This window comes from Bombina bombina, chromosome 6, assembly GCF_027579735.1.
Source record: "Bombina bombina isolate aBomBom1 chromosome 6, aBomBom1.pri, whole genome shotgun sequence".
NCBI classification, from domain to species: Eukaryota; Metazoa; Chordata; class Amphibia; order Anura; family Bombinatoridae; genus Bombina; species Bombina bombina.
The window spans coordinates 1080817807-1080836370 of record NC_069504.1 but is presented as its reverse complement, the minus strand read 5'-3'; the positions used below and the strand labels follow the sequence as shown (position 1 = coordinate 1080836370).

The following is an 18564-nucleotide window of genomic DNA, read 5'->3' as shown; positions in this document are numbered from 1 at the left end:
GTAACTGTAAGGACTATCTTGCCTTTTGTTCAGCAAGGGCATTTTATGTCCACAATAGATTTACAGGATGCATATCTGCATATTCCGATTCATCCAGATCATTATCAGTTCCTGAGATTCTCTTTTCTGGACAAGCATTACCAGTTTGTGGCTCTGCCGTTTGGCCTAGCTACAGCTCCAAGAATTTTTACAAAGGTTCTCGGTGCCCTTCTGTCTGTAATCAGAGAACAGGGTATTGTGGTATTTCCTTATTTGGACGATATCTTGGTACTTGCTCAGTCTTTACATTTAGCAGAATCTCATACGAATCGACTTGTGGTGTTTCTTCAAGATCATGGTTGGAGGATCAATTCACCAAAAAGTTCATTGATTCCTCAGACAAGGGTAACCTTTCTGGGTTTCCAGATAGATTCAGTGTCCATGACTCTGTCTTTAACAGACAAGAGACGTCTAAAATTGATTTCAGCTTGTCGAAACCTTCAGTCACAATCATTCCCTTTGGTAGCCTTATGCATGGAAATTCTAAGTCTTATGACTGCTGCATCGGACGCGATCCCCTTTGCTCGTTTTCATATGCGACCTCTTCAGCTCTGTATGCTGAATCAATGGTGCAAGGATTACACAAAGATATCTCAATATCTTTAAAAACGATTGTACAACACTCTCTAACGTGGTGGACAGATCACCATCGTTTAATTCAGGGGGCTTCTTTTGTGCTTCCGACCTGGACTGTAATTTCAACAGATGCAAGTCTCACAGGTTGGGGAGCTGTGTGGGGATCTCTGACGGCACAAGGAGTTTGGGAATCTCAGGAGGTGAGATTACCGATCAATATTTTGGAACTCCGTGCAATTTTCAGAGCTCTTCAGTCTTGGCCTCTTCTGAAGAGAGAATCGTTCATTTGTTTTCAGACAGACAATGTCACTACTGTGGCATACATCAATCATCAAGGAGGGACTCGCAGTCCTCTGGCTATGAAAGAAGTATCTCGAATTCTGATTTGGGCGGAATCCAGCTCCTGTCTAATCTCTGCGGTTCATATCCCAGGTATAGACAATTGGGAAGTGGATTATCTCAGTCGCCAAACGTTGCATCCGGGCGAATGGTCTCTTCACCCAGAGGTATTTCTTCAGATTGTTCAAATGTGGGAGCTTCCAGAAATAGATCTGATGGCGTCTCATCTAAACAAGAAACTTCCCAGGTATCTGTCCAGATCCCGGGATCCTCAGGCGGAAGCAGTGGATGCATTATCACTTCCTTGGAAGTATCATCCTGCTTATATCTTTCCGCCTCTAGTTCTTCTTCCAAGAGTAATCTCCAAGATTCTGAAGGAATGCTCGTTTGTTCTGCTGGTAGCTCCGGCATGGCCTCACAGGTTTTGGTATGCGGATCTTGTCCGGATGGCCTCTTGCCATCCGTGGACTCTTCCGCTACGACCAGACCTTCTGTCGCAAGGTCCTTTTTTCCATCAGGATCTCAAATCCTTAAATTTAAGGGTATGGAGATTGAACGCTTGATTCTTGGTCAAAGAGGTTTCTCTGACTCTGTGATTAATACTATGTTACAGGCTCGTAAATCTGTATCCAGAGAGATATATTATAGAGTCTGGAAGACTTATATTTCTTGGTGTCTTTCTCATCATTTTTCTTGGCATTCTTTTAGAATTCCGAGAATTTTACAGTTTCTTCAGGATGGTTTAGATAAAGGTTTATCCGCAAGTTCTTTGAAAGGACAAATCTCTGCTCTTTCTGTTCTTTTTCACAGAAAGATTGCTAATCTTCCTGATATTCATTGTTTTGTACAAGCTTTGGTTTGTATAAAACCTGTCATTAAGTCAATTTCTCCTCCTTGAAGTTTGAATTTGGTTCTGGGGGCTCTTCAAGCTCCTCCGTTTGAACCTATGCATTCATTGGACATTAAATTACTTTCTTGGAAAGTTTTTTGTTCCTTTTGGCAATCTCTTCTGCCAGAAGAGTTTCTGAATTATCTGCTCTTTCTTGTGAGTCTCCTTTTCTGATTTTTCATCAGGATAAGGCAGTGTTGCGAACTTCTTTTGAATTTTTACCTAAAGTTGTGAATTCTACCAACATTAGTAGGGAAATTGTGGTTCCTTCATTATGTCCTAATCCTAAGAATTCTAAGGAGAAATCATTGCATTCTTTGGATGTTGTTAGAGCTTTGAAATATTATGTTGAAGCTACTAAGTCTTTCCGAAAGACTTCTAGTTTATTTGTTATCTTTTCTGGTTCTAGAAAAAGCCAGAAAGCTTCTGCCATTTCTTTGGCATCTTGGTTGAAATCTTTAATTCATCTTGTCTATGTTGAGTCGGGTAAATCTCCACCTCAAAGGATTACAGCTCATTCTACTAGGTCAGTTTCTACTTCCTGGGCGTTTAGGAATGAAGCTTCAATTGATCAGATTTGCAAAGCAGCAACTTGGTCCTCTTTGCATACTTTTACTAAATTCTACCATTTTGATGTATTTTCTTCTTCTGAAGCAGTTTTTGGTAGAAAAGTACTTCAGGCAGTGGTTTCAGTTTGAATCTTCTGCTTATGTTTTTCATTAAACTTTATTTTGGGTGTGGATTATTTTCAGCAGGAATTGGCTGTCTTTATTTTATCCCTCCCTCTCTAGTGACTCTTGCGTGGAAAGATCCACATCTTGGGTAATCATTATCCCATACGTCACTAGCTCATGGACTCTTGCTAATTACATGAAAGAAAACATAATTTATGTAAGAACTTACCTGATAAATTCATTTCTTTCATATTAGCAAGAGTCCATGAGGCCCGCCCTTTTTTTGGGGTGGTTATGATTTTTGTATAAAGCACAATTATTCCAATTCCTTATTTTATATGCTTTTGCACTTTTTTATCACCCCACTTCTTGGCTATTCGTTAAACTGAATTGTGGGTGTGGTGAGGGGTGTATTTATATGCATTTTGAGGTTTGGGAAACTTTGCCCCTCCTGGTAGGAATGTATATCCCATACGTCACTAGCCCATGGACTCTTGCTAATATGAAAGAAATGAATTTATCAGGTAAGTTCTTACATAAATTATGTTTTTATATGGACTTTAATTGATCACTTCTAATGAAGAGGCACTTTAAATGATTTTTTTTAATCTAGTTCACAATACAGGAGTTTTGGGTTTCATATCCCTTTTTAAAATTGACTTTAGTGGTCCTTTTTAAAATAAAATAAAAAATATATTAAATACTTTGGAACTCCGCCATCACATAACCCAACAATCGCTGGTTGTGTTCGGCTTAGAATACATAGAATTCCACGTTGAGTAGTGCAAAAACAATACATGTATAATACATTTTGATAACTTGCTGTGTAGTGCACTTTCAAAAGAACTGCTTCAATTTGTGTTTATAATGTGTAACCTTCCAGGGACTTAATGATATCCATGTATAGGCCAAAATAATTTGCTGCTTCTTATTGCATCTAAGCAATAGATTTTGAAACCTAATGGAGTCCCTTTGAGATCTGTTAACTGAAACACATAAAGCTATAAAGCTAAACCAATTTCTAACCACAATGAAAAGATGAAGAAACCTAATCATTTACAAAACAATAAAACAAACAAACCCCAGTTGCACAGCACTAGAAACTTTGATAAAGTATTAACTCTGCTGACTAATGCTTAATTGCATTTCTTATAAGCAGAAATAAATATAAAGCCATTGTTAGATATTGTACACATAAAAAGTGATAACTTTGGAAAATGTAAAAAAGCACAATTTTTTTTTCTGCCATAGACTGTGACCTAGTGTTCCTACATTTGTATAAAAAGTACTTTATTGCTGCTTTTGTTTAAATGCCTGTTAAATCTGATGACAATTAGTTTGTTGTGTATGCAAATAACACATGTAATAAAGATTCAGCTGTTTGTTTAGGTTTAGCATGTTGAACCTTTACATTCTGGTAAATTAATAAATATTAGTAGAAATTTACTTGCTCATACGCAAAGTAGTTAATCACTGTATTTTCAGGACAGACACCATTTTGGGGCACTTAAGTAATTTAAACTTGTAAACCAATTTTAAAAGGATATAAGATAAACAATAATTAAAATCTGTAAGTGTGCTAGCACATTTTTTTTTTATTGCTCTGCATGACACAATGTTTACCCCTGCAAATTAAACACTTTAAAGGGACATGAAACCCCCAAAAAATATTTTATAATTCAGAGAATACAATTTTAAAAAACTTTCTAATTTGTTTCTATTATCTAGTCTGTTTTATTCTCTTGTATCATTTGCTGAAGGAGCAGCAATGCACTAATGGTTTCTAACTGCTCACAGGGGTGAGCCAATCACAATCAGTATGTGTGTGTGTGTGTATAATATATATATATATATATATATATATATATATATATATATATATATATATATATATATATATATATATATATTCGCTCATTTCTTTCATGTAATTGGCAAGAGTCCATGAGCTAGTGACGTATGGGATATACAATCCTACCAGGAGGGGCAAAGTTTCCCAAACCTCAAAATGCCTATAAATACACCCCTCACCACACCCACAATTCAGTTTTACAAACTTTGCCTCCTATGGAGGTGGTGAAGTAAGTTTGTGCTAAGATTTCTACGTTGACATGTGCTTCTCAGCATTTTGAAGCCTGATTCCTCTCGGAGTACAGTGAATGTCAGAGGGATGTGTAGGGAGTATCACCTATTGAATACAATGGTCATCCTAATGGGGATCTATTTCATAGGTTCTCTGTTATCGGTCGTAGAGATTAATCTCCTACCTCCCTTTTCAGATCGATGATATACTCTTATATACCATTACCTCTACTGATTCTCGTTTCAGTACTGGTTTGGCTATCTGCTATATGTGGATGAGTGTGTCTTGGTTAGTATGTTTCATTTATTTAAGACACTAAGCTATGGTTTGGCACTTTGTATATAAAGTTCTAAATATATGTTTATACTTATATTTGCCATGATTCAGGTTTATCAGTATATTTCCTTTTTTGCAGACTGTCAGTTTCATATTTGGTAAATGCATTAAAAAAAATTACCTGAAGTTTTCAAATTGATTCTTATTTCTAAATTGCGGGTTGTATTAGGCTCGCGTGAGCGCAAAATGCTATAATTTATTGCGTCATTCTTGGCGCAAGACTTTTGGCACGAGAATTACGTTTGTTTACGCAAATTCGTCATTTCCGGCGTCTTAGTTGACGCCGAGTCTTTTCACAAGGTTGCTTCATGACGCTCATGTTTGTTGCAGACGTTTTTGGCGCCAAAAAATATTTTCAGTTGTGGGCGTCATACTTGGCACCAAACGGTTTATTATTTATGACTTCATTTCCTTTTGCCTCTGGTCTGTTTTTTTTTTGTTTGTTTGTTTTTCAGAGGCCTATTCTGTTGCAGAGAATATTTCCATCAGTAGTGTTGCATTACCTGTTGCTGGTCCATCAACATCTAATGTTCAGGATATTCTTGTTCATTTGAGAGAATTTTTTTCTGATTCCATTCAGATGGCTTTGTCTGCCATTCCACCTTCTAATAAACGTAAAAGGTCTTAAAACTTCTCATACAGTTGATGAATTTTCAAATGACTGACAACATACTGATATATCCATCTCTGATGAGGATCTGTCTGATTCAGAGGATCCTGCCTCAGATATTGACACTGACAAATCTTTGTATTTAAAATGGAGTATATTCATTCTTTATTGAAGGAAGTGTTGATTGCATTAGATATAGAGAAGTCTAGTCCTCTTGATACTAAAACTAGTAAATGTTTAAATTCAGTTTATAAACCTCATGTAGTTATTCCAGAGGTTTTTCCAGTTCCTGATGCTATTTCAGATATGATTTCAAAGGAATGGAATAGACTGGGTACTTATTTTACTCCAAGGTTTAAAAAATTGTATCCTTTGCATACTGACAGATTGGAGTTTTGGGAGAAAATCCCCAAAGTTGAAGTGGTCATCTTCTTAGGCCTGCTATTTCTTTGGCTGATGTTGCAGCTGCTTCAACTTTTTGGTTGGAAACTTTAGGGCAACAAGTATCAGAGCATAATATGCATAGCATTAAGTTAATTCAACATGCTAAAAAATTTGTTTGTGATGCCATTTTTGATATCGGAATTGATGTTAGATAATTCTTTAGCTATTTTAGCTAGAAGAGCATTATGGCTTAAATCTTGGAATGCTGATATGACTTCTAAATCGATGTTGCTATCTCTTTTCAAGGTAATAAATTATTTGGTTCTCAGTTGGATTCTATAATTTCAACTGTTACTGGGGGGAAGGGGGCTTTTTTACCTCAGGATAAAAAAATCTAAGGGTAAATTTTTAAAGCTTCTAACAGTTTTCGTTCATTTCGACACAATAAGGAACAGAAACCTAATCCTTCACCTAAGGAATCTGTCTGCAATTGGAAGCCTTCCTCAGTCTGGAATAAATCCAAGCCATTTAAGAGGTCTAAACCAGCCCCCAAGTCCGCATGAAGGTGCGGCCCTCATTCCAGCTCAGCTGGTAGGGGGCAGACTAAAATTTTTCAAGGATGTTTGGATAAATACAGTCCAAAATCATTGGATTCAGAACATTGTCTCTCAGGGGTACAGAATAGGTTTCAGAGTAAGACCGCCTCTGAAGTTTTTTTCTCTCACGCATTCCAGTGAACCCCGAGAAAGCACAGGCTTTCCTGAAGTGTGTTTCAGACCTGGAGTCTTCTGGGGTAATTGTGCCGGTTCCTTTTCAGGAACAGGGTCTGGGGTTTTATTCAAATCTGTTCATTGTCCCAAAGAAAAAATTAATTCAGGCCAGTTCTGAATCTAAAAATCTTGAATCGTTATGTAAGAATATCAACATTCAAAATGGTGACTATAAGGACTATTCTGCCTTTTGTGCAGCAAGGGCATTATATGTCCACAATAGACTTACAGTATGCATATCTTCATATTCAGATTCATCCAGATCAATATCAGTTCCTGAGATTCTCTTTTCTAGACAAGCATTACCAATTTGTTGCTCTTCCTTTTGGCCTAGCAACCGCTCCAAGGATCTTTTCAAAGGTTCTCGGTGCCCTTCTCTCTGTAATCAGAGAGTGGGGTATTGCAACGTTTCCTTATTTGGACGATACCTTGGTACTTGCTCAGTCTTTACGTTCTGCAGAATCTCACACAAATAAACTAGTGTTGTTTCTTCAGACATGGTTGGAGGATCAATTCACCAAAAAGTTCTTTGATTCCTCAGACAAGGGTAACCTTTTTAGGTTTCCAGATAGATTCAGTATCCATGACTTTGTCTCTAACAGACAAGAGACGTTTGAAGTTGGTTGCAGCCTGTCGGAACCTTCAGTCTCAGTCATTCCCTTCAGTAGCTATGTGCATGGAGGTTTTAGGTCTCATCAGCAAAGGATAACAAGAGAAGGAAGCAAATTAAATAGCAGTAAATTGGAAAGTTGTTTGAAATGGTATTCTCTATCTGAATCATGAAAGAAAAAAAGTTGGTTTCATACCCCTTTGTCGGCTATGGAGCATCATGTATTGCAGTTTCTGAGGAGATATATGCATATAGCCACCAGTCATATTTAGCTGTGGGATGGAAGGTTTTCTTTTACAAGATACGAGTCCACGGACTTCATCCTTATGGGATTACTCCTCCTGGTCAGCAGGAAGTGGCAAAGAGCACCACAGCAGAGTTGTGTGTGTATATATAGCTCCTCTCTTCCCTCCCATCTCCAGTCATTCTCTTTGCCTGTGTTAGTGATAGGAAGAGGTAAAGTGAGGTGTTAGTTTAGATTCTTCAATCAAGAATTTTTTATTTTTAAATGGTACCTAAGTGTACTATTTTCATTCCGGGGAACTTCTGGAAGACCAATTGTGTGGGAACTGGTGGGATTTTACACTCACTGCGCCTCCCTTATTGGTGCTGCCTGGAGATGGTCTTAGTAAATTTGCCTAAGTCCTTTCTTATCGACAGGACCTCTGGAGGGGATAGCGGACCTCTGGACACTGTGAGTAGTTTCATGCTGTTACTCAGCATGGAGGTAGATCTGAGTATCTGCTGCAAGCCCCAGAAGTAAAACTGCACCTAACTGTACTCTGTTATGGTATTGCTGAGGAGGACTCTAGTAAAATATTTTTCCTTCACAGTATAAATGCCTTTTTAACAGACAAATGCCTTATATGTTATGCTTCCCAGACGTGCATTAGCCAGGAGCACTGGGACATTAAACGCTTCCTAGACAGTCAGGCAGTTGGTAGCCAGAAGCGCTGGGACATTTACATTCCTATCTTAAAATAGATAATGGGAGTAATAGTGGGCTTTGCCTTTATTGGTATTATGGCTGGGGCTGTAAGAATTTTGGCAAACTTGTGTTTTAGAGTTTTTTTCCGGCTCTCCCGGGTTCCGTGTTGTTAACGCCCACGATGGGCGGGGCTTCACTTGCACACTTTTTTAGCGCAGTTACGTATCCAGACCCAGTGGATATTTCTATTGTGCTGACAGCTTCTGAGTGAGTTCTAAATCACTAGCGCTGCAAGCATAACAGAGGAACGTTTCCTTAGACAAGCGGATCACTTGTTATACAGAGGCAGTTAGGAGCCACAGCAGAGCTGTGGCAGGGTGACTTAAGGTTTCATTTTTATTTATTTTTGTCATATCAAACGGGGCCCAGGTGAATCTTACAGAAGTTGTTGTATAGATCACCTAACTACTTTATTTCTTAAACTTGGCTAAATAACATTGCACAGTACACGATTACTAGGTTTACTATTTAAAGGAACAGTATCCTATTTTATACTACGACTAATAGTGCCGTTTTGTTAGAAGGGACCTGAATTGTTTGTACCTTGCATCTATTACTATTGAAGACATGGATCAAAGTACATGTCTCATGTGTTTGTATGCCATTGTGGAGCCACCATTCACACTGTGAAAATTGTGTTGAGATAGCCTTGCAATGTAAAGAGAAATTATTTTTTTAATAAAGATATGTCTAAAGATGATTCTCTAACCAATGAGATTCAGGGTTTGCCTCAATCTTCTCCCCAAGCATCACAGCCTTTAACGCCCGCACAAGCTGCGCCATCTTCTACGGCGTCTGCTTCTTTCACCTTGCAGGATATGGCTGCAGTTATGTCATCTACCCTCACTGAGGTTTTGTCTAAGTTGCCAGGGTTACAAGGCAAGCGTAGCAGAGCAGAAACGCAGGGGGTCCCTGTAGCTTCTGATGCTTTGATGGCTATTTCTGATATACCCTCCCAGTCCTCTGAATTGGAGGGTGAGGAGATTCTGTCTGAGGGGGAACTGATTCAGGTAGTGCATTGCCTCAAACAGATTCGGACGTTATGTCCTTTAGATTTAAGCTGGAACACCTCCGCCTGTTACTTCGAGAGGTCTTAGTGACTCTGGACGATTGTGACTCTATTGTGGTCCCGCCGGAAAAATTGTGTAAGATGGACAGATACCTGGAAGTCCCTACTTACTCAGATACCTTTCCGGTTCCTAAAAGAATTTTGGAGATTGTCTCCAAGGAATGGGAATGACCGGATATCCCGTTCTGCCCTTCATCTATGTTCAAGAAAATGTACCCTATACCTAACACCGTGAAAGACTCTTGGCAAACAGTCCCTAAGGTGGAGGGAGCTATTTCTACTCTAGCTAAGAGTACAACTATTCCTATTGAAGACAGTTGTGCTTTCAAAGACCCTATGGATAAAAAGTTAGGGTCTGCTAAAAAAAAAAAGCTATTCGTTCATCAGGGTTTTCTCTTACAACCGACGGCCTGTATTTTACCAGTTAGAACTGCGGCTGCCTTTTGGTTTGATGCTTTGGAAGAATCTCTGAAGACGGAGACTTCCTTTGAGGAAATAATGGATAGGATTAAGGCCCTGAAATTGGCTAATTCCTTTGTCACTGACGCCGCTTTTCAGATCACTAAGTTAACGGCTAAGAATGCAGGTTTTGCCATTCTAGCGTTTAGAGCCTTGTGGTTAAAGTCTTGGACTGCGGATGTGTCCTCTAAATCCAAGCTTTTGTCTATTCCTTTCAAGGGGAAGACTCTTTTCGGATCTGATTTGAAAGATTATTTCTGATATTACGGGAGGCAAAGGCCATCTCTTATCTCAAGATAAAACATCTAAACAGAGGGGTAGACAGAGTAATTTTCGTTCCTTTCGAAATTTCAAGGGAGTCCCGTCCTCTTCCGCTAAACAGGAAGGGAACTTTGCAAACAACCCAAGAACCCTGCTGCTGCTCCAAAGACAGCATGAAGGGGTGGCCCCCGATCCGGGACCGGATCTAGTAGGGGACAGACTTTTTCTCTTTACCCAGGCCTGGATAAGAGATGTTCAGGACCCCTGGACACTGGAAATCGTGTCCCAAGGGTATCAACTGAAATTAAAAAATTCTCTCCCAAGGGGGAGATTTCTTCTTTCACTATTGTCTGTAGACCAGACAAAGAGAGGCATTCTTAAGTTGTGTAAAAGACCTCTCTACTATGGGAGTAATCCAGCCCGTTCCAATTCTGGAACAGGGGCAGGGGTTTTACTGAAATCTTTTTTTTTTTTTTTTTTTGTGGTTCCCAAAAAAGAGGGAACATTCAGACTCATTTTAGATCTCAAGAGTCTAAACAAGTTTCTCAGAGTCCCATACTTCAAGATGGAGACTATTCGGACAATTCTTCCATTGATCCAGGAGGGTCAATATATAACTACCGTGGATTTAAAGGATGCGTACCTTCACATTCCTATCCACAAAGATCATTATCGGTTCCTAAGATTTGCCTTAATGGACAAACTTTTTCAGTTCGTGGCTCTACCCTTCAGGCTGGTCACTGCTCCCAGGATCTTCACAAAGGTTCTAGGGTCTCTGCTGGCGGTTCTCAGACCATGGGGCATTGCAGTGGCGCCTTATCTGGACGATATTCTGATCCAGGCGTCTTATCTAACAAAGTATCATACCGACATGGTTCTGTCCTTTCCAAGGACTCACGGGTGGAAGGTGAATATAGAAAAGAGTTCACTAATTCCACAGACAAGAGTTCCTTTCCTGGAAACTCTTTAATAGATTCTGTATCCATGAAAATATTCGGAGGTCAGAAAGTTGAAGATTCTGAGCACGTGCCGAGGCCTTCAGTCCAGTCCTCGGCCTTCAGTGGCTCAGTGCATGGAAATGATTGGATTGATGGTGGCGACAATGGACATCATTCAGTTTGCTCGTTTTCATCTCAGACCTCTACAACTGAGCATGCTCAGACAGTGGAATGGAGATTATGCAAATTTGTCTCCTCATATAGAACTTGATCAGGATACAAGAGACTCTCTTCTTTGGTGGTTGTCGCAGGATCATCTGTCCCAAGGGAAGTGCTTCCGCAGACCCTCATGGGTGATAGTGACAACGGATGCCAGTCTACTAGGTTGGGGTGCGGTCTGGAATTCCCTGAAGGTTCAGGATATGTGGACTCGGTCAATGTGTTCCTTAGCGATGACAGAAGTATCCAAGATAATTCGGTGGGCAGAGACTCACTCTTATCTGTCAGCAATATACATCCCAGTAGTGGACATCTGGGAAGCGGACTTTTTGAGCAGACAGACGTTTCATCTGGGGGAATGGGAACTCCATCCGGAGGTCTTTGCCACTCTGATTCTCAGGTGGGGCAGACCGAAATTGGATCTGATGGCGTCTCGTCAGAATGCCAAGCTTCCAAGATACGGATCCAGATCCAGGGATCCTCAGGCCAAACTGATAGACGCCTTGGTCGTTCAGCCTAGCTTATTTGTTTCCACTATTTGTAGGGCTGCAACTAACGATTATTTTCATAATCGATTAATCGGCCGATTATTTTTTCGATTAATCGACTAATCGGATAAAAAGAGAATCAATAATAGTTTTCTATGTTTTAAATAAAATCCACATAATGAGTGTTACAAATATAAACTTCAGACTAAAACTTTACATTAAAACAACTGTTTCTTCAATTTTTAAGCAGCAGAGCAAAGTTTTATAATTAAACTAAACAAAACCACAAACTCTTTGAAAAGAGGTAGAACTAGAAAGAGTTAAGACTATCACTGTTAATAACATTCTGTTATTCACTATTTCAGAAACTTTGCATTGAAATGCAAAAATCTCAACATGTCCACATGCTTCTGGCTAAGGCTGGTTCTCTGTTTGCAGCTATATTTCCTGCAGCAGAGAAAAGGCTGTTGAGGTGTATAAGTAGGGTTTTGCCAATTTCACCAAAGTGGGATATTTTTCTTTGTTAGCTCTTCACCAATGCTAAGTGTTTTCTACCTTGGCAAGGGGCCTCTCAATAAAGTAACCCTTGACTTCATTCTAACATAAAAATATCTTGAATATCTATATGCAATGGTAAATAACCAGCTATAAGGTTAGGGGAAATATCTAGTCCGCTCTAAAAATAACGAATTATTGAGGTTGAATCTGGTACATATTATCACAATTTATTAAAAATATAAAAAAACAATAAAAAACAAGATCAAAAGCGCTAAGGACTGTATATCATTAACAGCACAAAGCCTTGCACATTTATTTATACAGAACATATAATCAGCAATAGCAAGCAATACGCTAATAATTGTGCAAACAGATAATAGTGCACATCAATTTAAATAACTCCCATCAGTCTAGGGGCTAGGTGTAAATAACAAGCTCAGCACTATATCATGAAAAGCATAGTTCCAAATCACCAGATTTAATATAAACAATCCAAATGATGACTATTATATCTGGGTTGCACATAAGCCAGGGGTAGTTGTAAACGTATACTGTCCTGAAAAAGTGAAAAGTAGACATCCTTTAGGCTAAGGACATAACCATAAAACACAATACCATATGCAGGAGTTCATTGGAGTGAAGCAGCTGGTGTTGTGCACAGACCAACTAATTGCAAACCGATTAATCGATTATGAGATTCGTTGACAACTATTTTCATAATCGATTATTATCGATTATGCCGATTAGTTGTTGCAGCTCTAACTATTTGCTCTCCTTCCTCGGGTAATTGCTCGGATCAAACAGGAGAGGGTTTGAGTAATTCTAATCGCTTCTGCGTGGTCGTGCAGGACTTGGTATGTGGATCTGGTGGAAATGTCCTCTCTGCCACCGTGGAAGCTTCCATTGAGGCAGGACCTTCTCATTCAGGGACCCTTCCATCACCCGAATCTAGTTTCTCTGCAACTAACTAATTGGAGATTGACCGCTTGATTTTATCTAAGCGAGGGTTCTCTGATTCGGTAATTGATACCTTGATTCAGGCACGTAAGCCTGTTACTAAAGATTTACCATAAGATATGGCGTAAATATCTTTATTGGTGCGAATCCAAAGGCTACTCGTGGAATAGGGTTAGGATTCCCAGGATTTTCTTTTCTCCAAGAAGGATTGGAAAAAGGGTTGTCGGCAAGTTCCTTAAAGGGACAGATTTCTGCTTTGTCTATTCTGTTACACAAGCCTCTGTCAGATTCAATCTTTTTGTCAGGCTTTGACTAGAATCAGGCCTGTGTTTAGACCAATTGCTCCTCCTTGGAATTTGAATTTAGTTCTTAATGTTCTTCAAGGGGTTCAGTTTGAACCTATGCATTCCATAGATATTAAGTTGTTATCTTGGAAAGTTTTATTTTTGGTTGCTATTTCTTCTGCTCGCAGAGTTTGAGCTTTCAGCTTTACAATGGGATTCACCTTATCTCATTTTCCATTCTGATAAGGTGGTTTTACGTACCAAACTTGGTTTCCTTCCTAAGGTTGTTTTCTAGTAAGAATGTTAATCAGGAAATTGTAGTTCCTTCCTTGTGTCCTAATCCTTCTAAGAAGGAGCGTCTGTTACATAACTTAGACGTGGTTCGTGCCCTGAAGTTTTACTTGCAGGCGACTAATGATTTTCGGCAATCTTCTTCATTATTTGTTGTTTTTTTTTCTAGAAAGCGTAGGGGCTACCTCTCTCTTTTTGGCTGAAGAGTATCATCCGTCTTGCTTATGAGACTGCTGGCCAGCAGCCTCCTGAAAGAATTACGGCTCGTTCTACTAGGGCTGTGGTTTCCTCATGGGCATTTAAAAATGATGCTTCTGTTGAACAGATTTGCAAGGCTGCAACTTGGTCGTCTCTTCACACTTTTTCCAAGTTTTACCAGTTTGATACTTTTGCTTCATCTGAGGCTGTTTATGGGAGAAAGGTTCTTCAAGCAGTGGTGCCTTCCGTTTAGGTTCCTGTCTTGTCCCTCCCTTTCATCCGTGTCCTATAGCTTTTGGTATTGTATCCCATAAGTAAAGATGAAATCCGTGGACTCGTATCGTAAAAGAAATAAATTTATCAGGTAAGCATAAATTTCCTTTTTTTTTTTGCTTGACTTTACAATTGTAGATAAACTTTACAATTTACTTGTATTAATTTTGCTCTCTCACAATATCCTTTATTTTAATTAAGCTTCTTTTCATGAGAGTATATTTTAAATAGGCTCCGGAGCATGCACATATCTTGAAAGCTATACATATACCATTGTTTCAAATATTGCATTTTATGCTGCCATATATCCCTTAAAGGGACATAATACTCATATGCTAAATCACTTGAAACTCATGCAGTATAACTGTAAAAATAAAAAGCTGACAGGAAAATATCGCCTGTGCATCTCTATGTAAAAAAGGAAGATATTTTACCTCACAATTTCCTCAGCTCAGCAGAGTAAGTCTGTGTAAAAAGTTATACTTCACCTGCTCCCAGCTGCAGGTAAAAAAAAAATGAAGAAATGAACAGCAGCCAATCGGCTGCAGTGCTGAGGTCATGAACTCTTACTGTGATCTCATGAGATGTGACTTAACTCTCATGAGATTTCATAGTAAGCTTCCTTTACCTGATTGGTGAAATAATATGAGAGTGCACGATGCTCATCCTTTCAGATGTCCCAGGACAAACACACTAAAATGCTGCTTAGAAATCCTTTACAATGGGAGGTGGCTACTGAGGAACTTTTGAGGTAAAATATCTTTCTTTTTTACATAGAGATGTTCAGGAGATATTTTCTAGTCAGCTTTTTACAGCTATACTGCATCACTTTCAAGTGTTTAAACATTTGGGTATTATTGCCCTTTAAGGCACATGCATGCTTCTAGGTTAGCTTTTGTGGAAAGATGTTTTATCAAAGTGAGAGGTACATTTGCTAATAGAAGTAAAGGTGTTGTGTTTTTTTTCTCTATCTTAATCATGAGAGCTTAAAGGGACACTGAACCCAAATTTTTTCTTTTGTGATTCAGATAGAGCATGCAATTTTAAGCAACTTTGTAATTTACTCCTATTATCAAATGTTCCTTATTCTCTTGGTATCTTTATTTGAAATGCAAGAATGTAAGTTTAGATGCCAGCCCATTTTTGGTGAACAACCTAGTTTGTTCTTGCTGATTGGTGGATAAATTCATCCACCAATCAAAAACTGCTGTCCAGAGTGCTGAACCAAGAAAAAAAGCTTAGATGACTTCTTTTTTATCTAAAGATAGCAAGAGAACGAATAAACATTGATAATAGGAGTAAATTTGAAAGTTGCTTAAAATTGCGTGCTCTATCTGATTCACAAAAGAAACATTTTGGGTTCAGTGTCCCTTTAATTTTGACTTCCACATTTTTCTTTAATAAATACAGTGGTTTTCTTTCTGGTCTCATTTGACTAATTTAAATAATAATGTTGGCTATATTTTAATCTTAAAATGGCACACACCAACCTTAAATATGGTATGAGTTAACATGAAATAGTTTCCTGGAATATTTTAGGAGTGATCTTGCCTCTGTTCACTTTTTTCAGGAATATAATTGGGGTTTTAAAACTTTTTTAGCCTACTAGAAAAGCTGCTTTTAAGCCTAGTATGTAAAGTAAGCAGTAATTCTACACTTAACAGGACACTAGCTCTAAAGCACTATTTTTTTTTCTAGTATATCCCTTTTGAAATTATCTGAATTACTAAATATACATTTTACAGTAAAGATGAATAACGATTTGCCCCATTTATCAAACACCAGGATTAGATTTGTCAGTCGTGCATTGAGGCACGTGGCCAGCTTACGCTGCCCACATTAAACATTGCACCAGCAGCTCCTTGGGCAACACCGCCCCCTGCTTGCACACGTGCCCTGGTCGGACTAGTCTACGGTAATTGCAAACCTCCAGCTCAGATCTGGCGTATAGTTTTGGAAACAGTGGTCTGACTACTGCTATCAGCTGCATGTGAGCTTGCACAGTAGATGCTCCAAAACTGCATTCTCAGGTTGATAAACTGAATATGTGTATGTAACTACAGTCTACAAACTGCATTCTTTTAGTGTGAACTGTGGTTTACTTTTTTTTTTTCTTGACTCTGCAGGGAGCTGATAAGTCAGTGAAAGGCCCAGATGGACTCAATGCATTGGAATCCACAGACAACCAGGCTATTAAAGATCTACTGCAATGATGGACTGGAGCTTGTCTATATAGTTTGCCTCTTGTGTGGCCTCTCACTGCTGCCTGTCTTTCTTTCTCTGCCAGTTTCTTCATCTCCTCATTTTATATTTAATGATGTAGGGTACAATTAAGAATACAACCTTGAAATTAAAAAAAAATCCATCAGCAGTTTTGGGCTTTAAAAAAAAAAAAAAAAAAAATCTTGTTTCTAAAAAAAATGTTTGGTCTAATTTAAATAGACACCTTTAGCAGATTTGAATTATTTTATTTACTATACCTTGGATATTAAATATATTTAAACAACTGCTCTGGTTTCTCGGTTTGAGAGCCTGTAATACATTGCTCATAGCAAATGTTTATGCTTAGCCTGCATTCATTGCACATCCCTCTAGCAGTGTTATGTTGAATGTTTTCTAACTTTGGATCAGAATGTAATTTAATAAAAAGTAACCACTTACTGACAGCCTTGAGAATCAACAAAGAATATAATACAAAGACAATCTTATACAGCAGCAGCAGCACTGTATTAGGATGTTGTTAATATTCTACAACATTTGCTTCAAGAGGGTTATTTAGAAGAACGTATTCAGCTTTATTTTGGGATGTTCTCAGCAATGTACAGCAAAAGTCAGCTCCTCCGGATTCCTTCGGCTGAATGTGTTTTCTTTCTACAAGTTGCCTTCATAAACGGTGTATATTCCTGAATTAGTTTTTTTTTTTTTTTTACATTTTAGCACAAAATACATTTGAAAAAAAACTTTTGAATTTGATAAACATGTTTCCAGTTTAGTAAATATCTTAAATGCACTTATGACGGTAAAACTGTTTAAAGCGTCTAAGCACTCTTTCATGTAACTGAAGACAGAGAGCTGTAGAATACAAATGGGTTGCTGTGACTGTTTTAATGAATGCCTGATTTTCTTGAGCAGATTTTGTTTTGTAAAAAAAAAAAAAAAGTTTAAAATCTAATTCATTCTGGTTTATTAATTCCCAAAACATGTTTTTTCTACAATATATTGTCATTTATTTACTTAATATTTTAACATACCTCAAATGCTCTGGTGTTTTGCTGACCTCAAAAAAGAGATGTTTAATTAGGGTGGAATTACCAATATTAGAGCTATAAAAGAAATTTGCACTTTTTTGTGTGTTTGGGGGGGGGAGCCAATTGTTAGTGTACCTCTCATTTGGGTCAACTGTAGCCTATTTTAAAAGCAAATGATTTTGTGCAATTAAAAGCTTTGCACAATTCCCACTACTATTTCTTAGTTAAAGCATTACCAGTTTCGCTACGTTTTAATATCGCAAACTTACCATAGACAAAATCTAAATGCCAGCAGACCCTCTTGAACAGCATTTATTTCAAGCTATACACAGCACTCCAAATTTCCAGTCCAGTCTTGTTTGATTTACTCTTTGTTAAACTATTAAAGTCCTAAAATTTAAACTAAGATATATTTTAAACATTTTATTACACGGATTCCATGGATATTTTCAGAACAGCAATTCCATGTAATCATATCCATATATTCTTCATACGAATCTTAAAAATGTGAGATCTACATTAAAGTATGTTAATGGCACACAATTGGATGTTTATTTTTTAGTTTAAGATCAGAATTGTAAATTGTCATTTTGTAAATCGCTCTCAGAAAACAATCCGTGTACTTCATTTCTGACTTTTGTGATTCATTAATGTTATTTTTATATGTGAGACTGGTACTCATAGATTAAAAGGACATAAATCAATAGTAAGCTGGGTTATGTCCCTTCTGAAGTGATTTTTTTTTTTTTTATGCATTTTGTTAGCACTTTCATTTTAAAGCTCTGTGTGAGTTTCTAAATACCAAGACACGAAAGAGTGGCTGCATCACTTTGTAAAGCTTGCTTTTAAAGCTGCTTGTTGCTGAAGTAGTGTTTTACAGAAATGTCAATGTTGCACCAGTTCACATTTATGAAGTATTGGCTGTATCCTCTAAGAGTAAAAAAAAAAAAAAGAGTAAGTTGTCTGAGGAGAGGACATTTTGCTGCCACAGAGGTAAAATATGTGTATTGTGCGGCATAAAAAGTTACTGCATCACTTTTATAACCTTTTAGTTTTATTTACAGGGATAATGAATGTATGGTT

General features: G+C 38.0%; 1 protein-coding gene across 1 annotated transcript in view; it reads left to right on the top strand.

Annotated features, from left to right (window-relative positions):
• The window catches only part of MTPN (myotrophin), an 81056-nt gene extending 62865 nt beyond the window's left edge, over positions 1-18191 (top strand). The window contains exon 4 of the mRNA XM_053718988.1: positions 16360-18191. Within this exon, the coding sequence (XP_053574963.1) occupies positions 16360-16446 (87 nt within the window). The 3' untranslated portion in view covers positions 16447-18191. The remainder of the gene's footprint in view (positions 1-16359) is intronic.
• Positions 18192-18564: the final 373 nt, after the last annotated feature.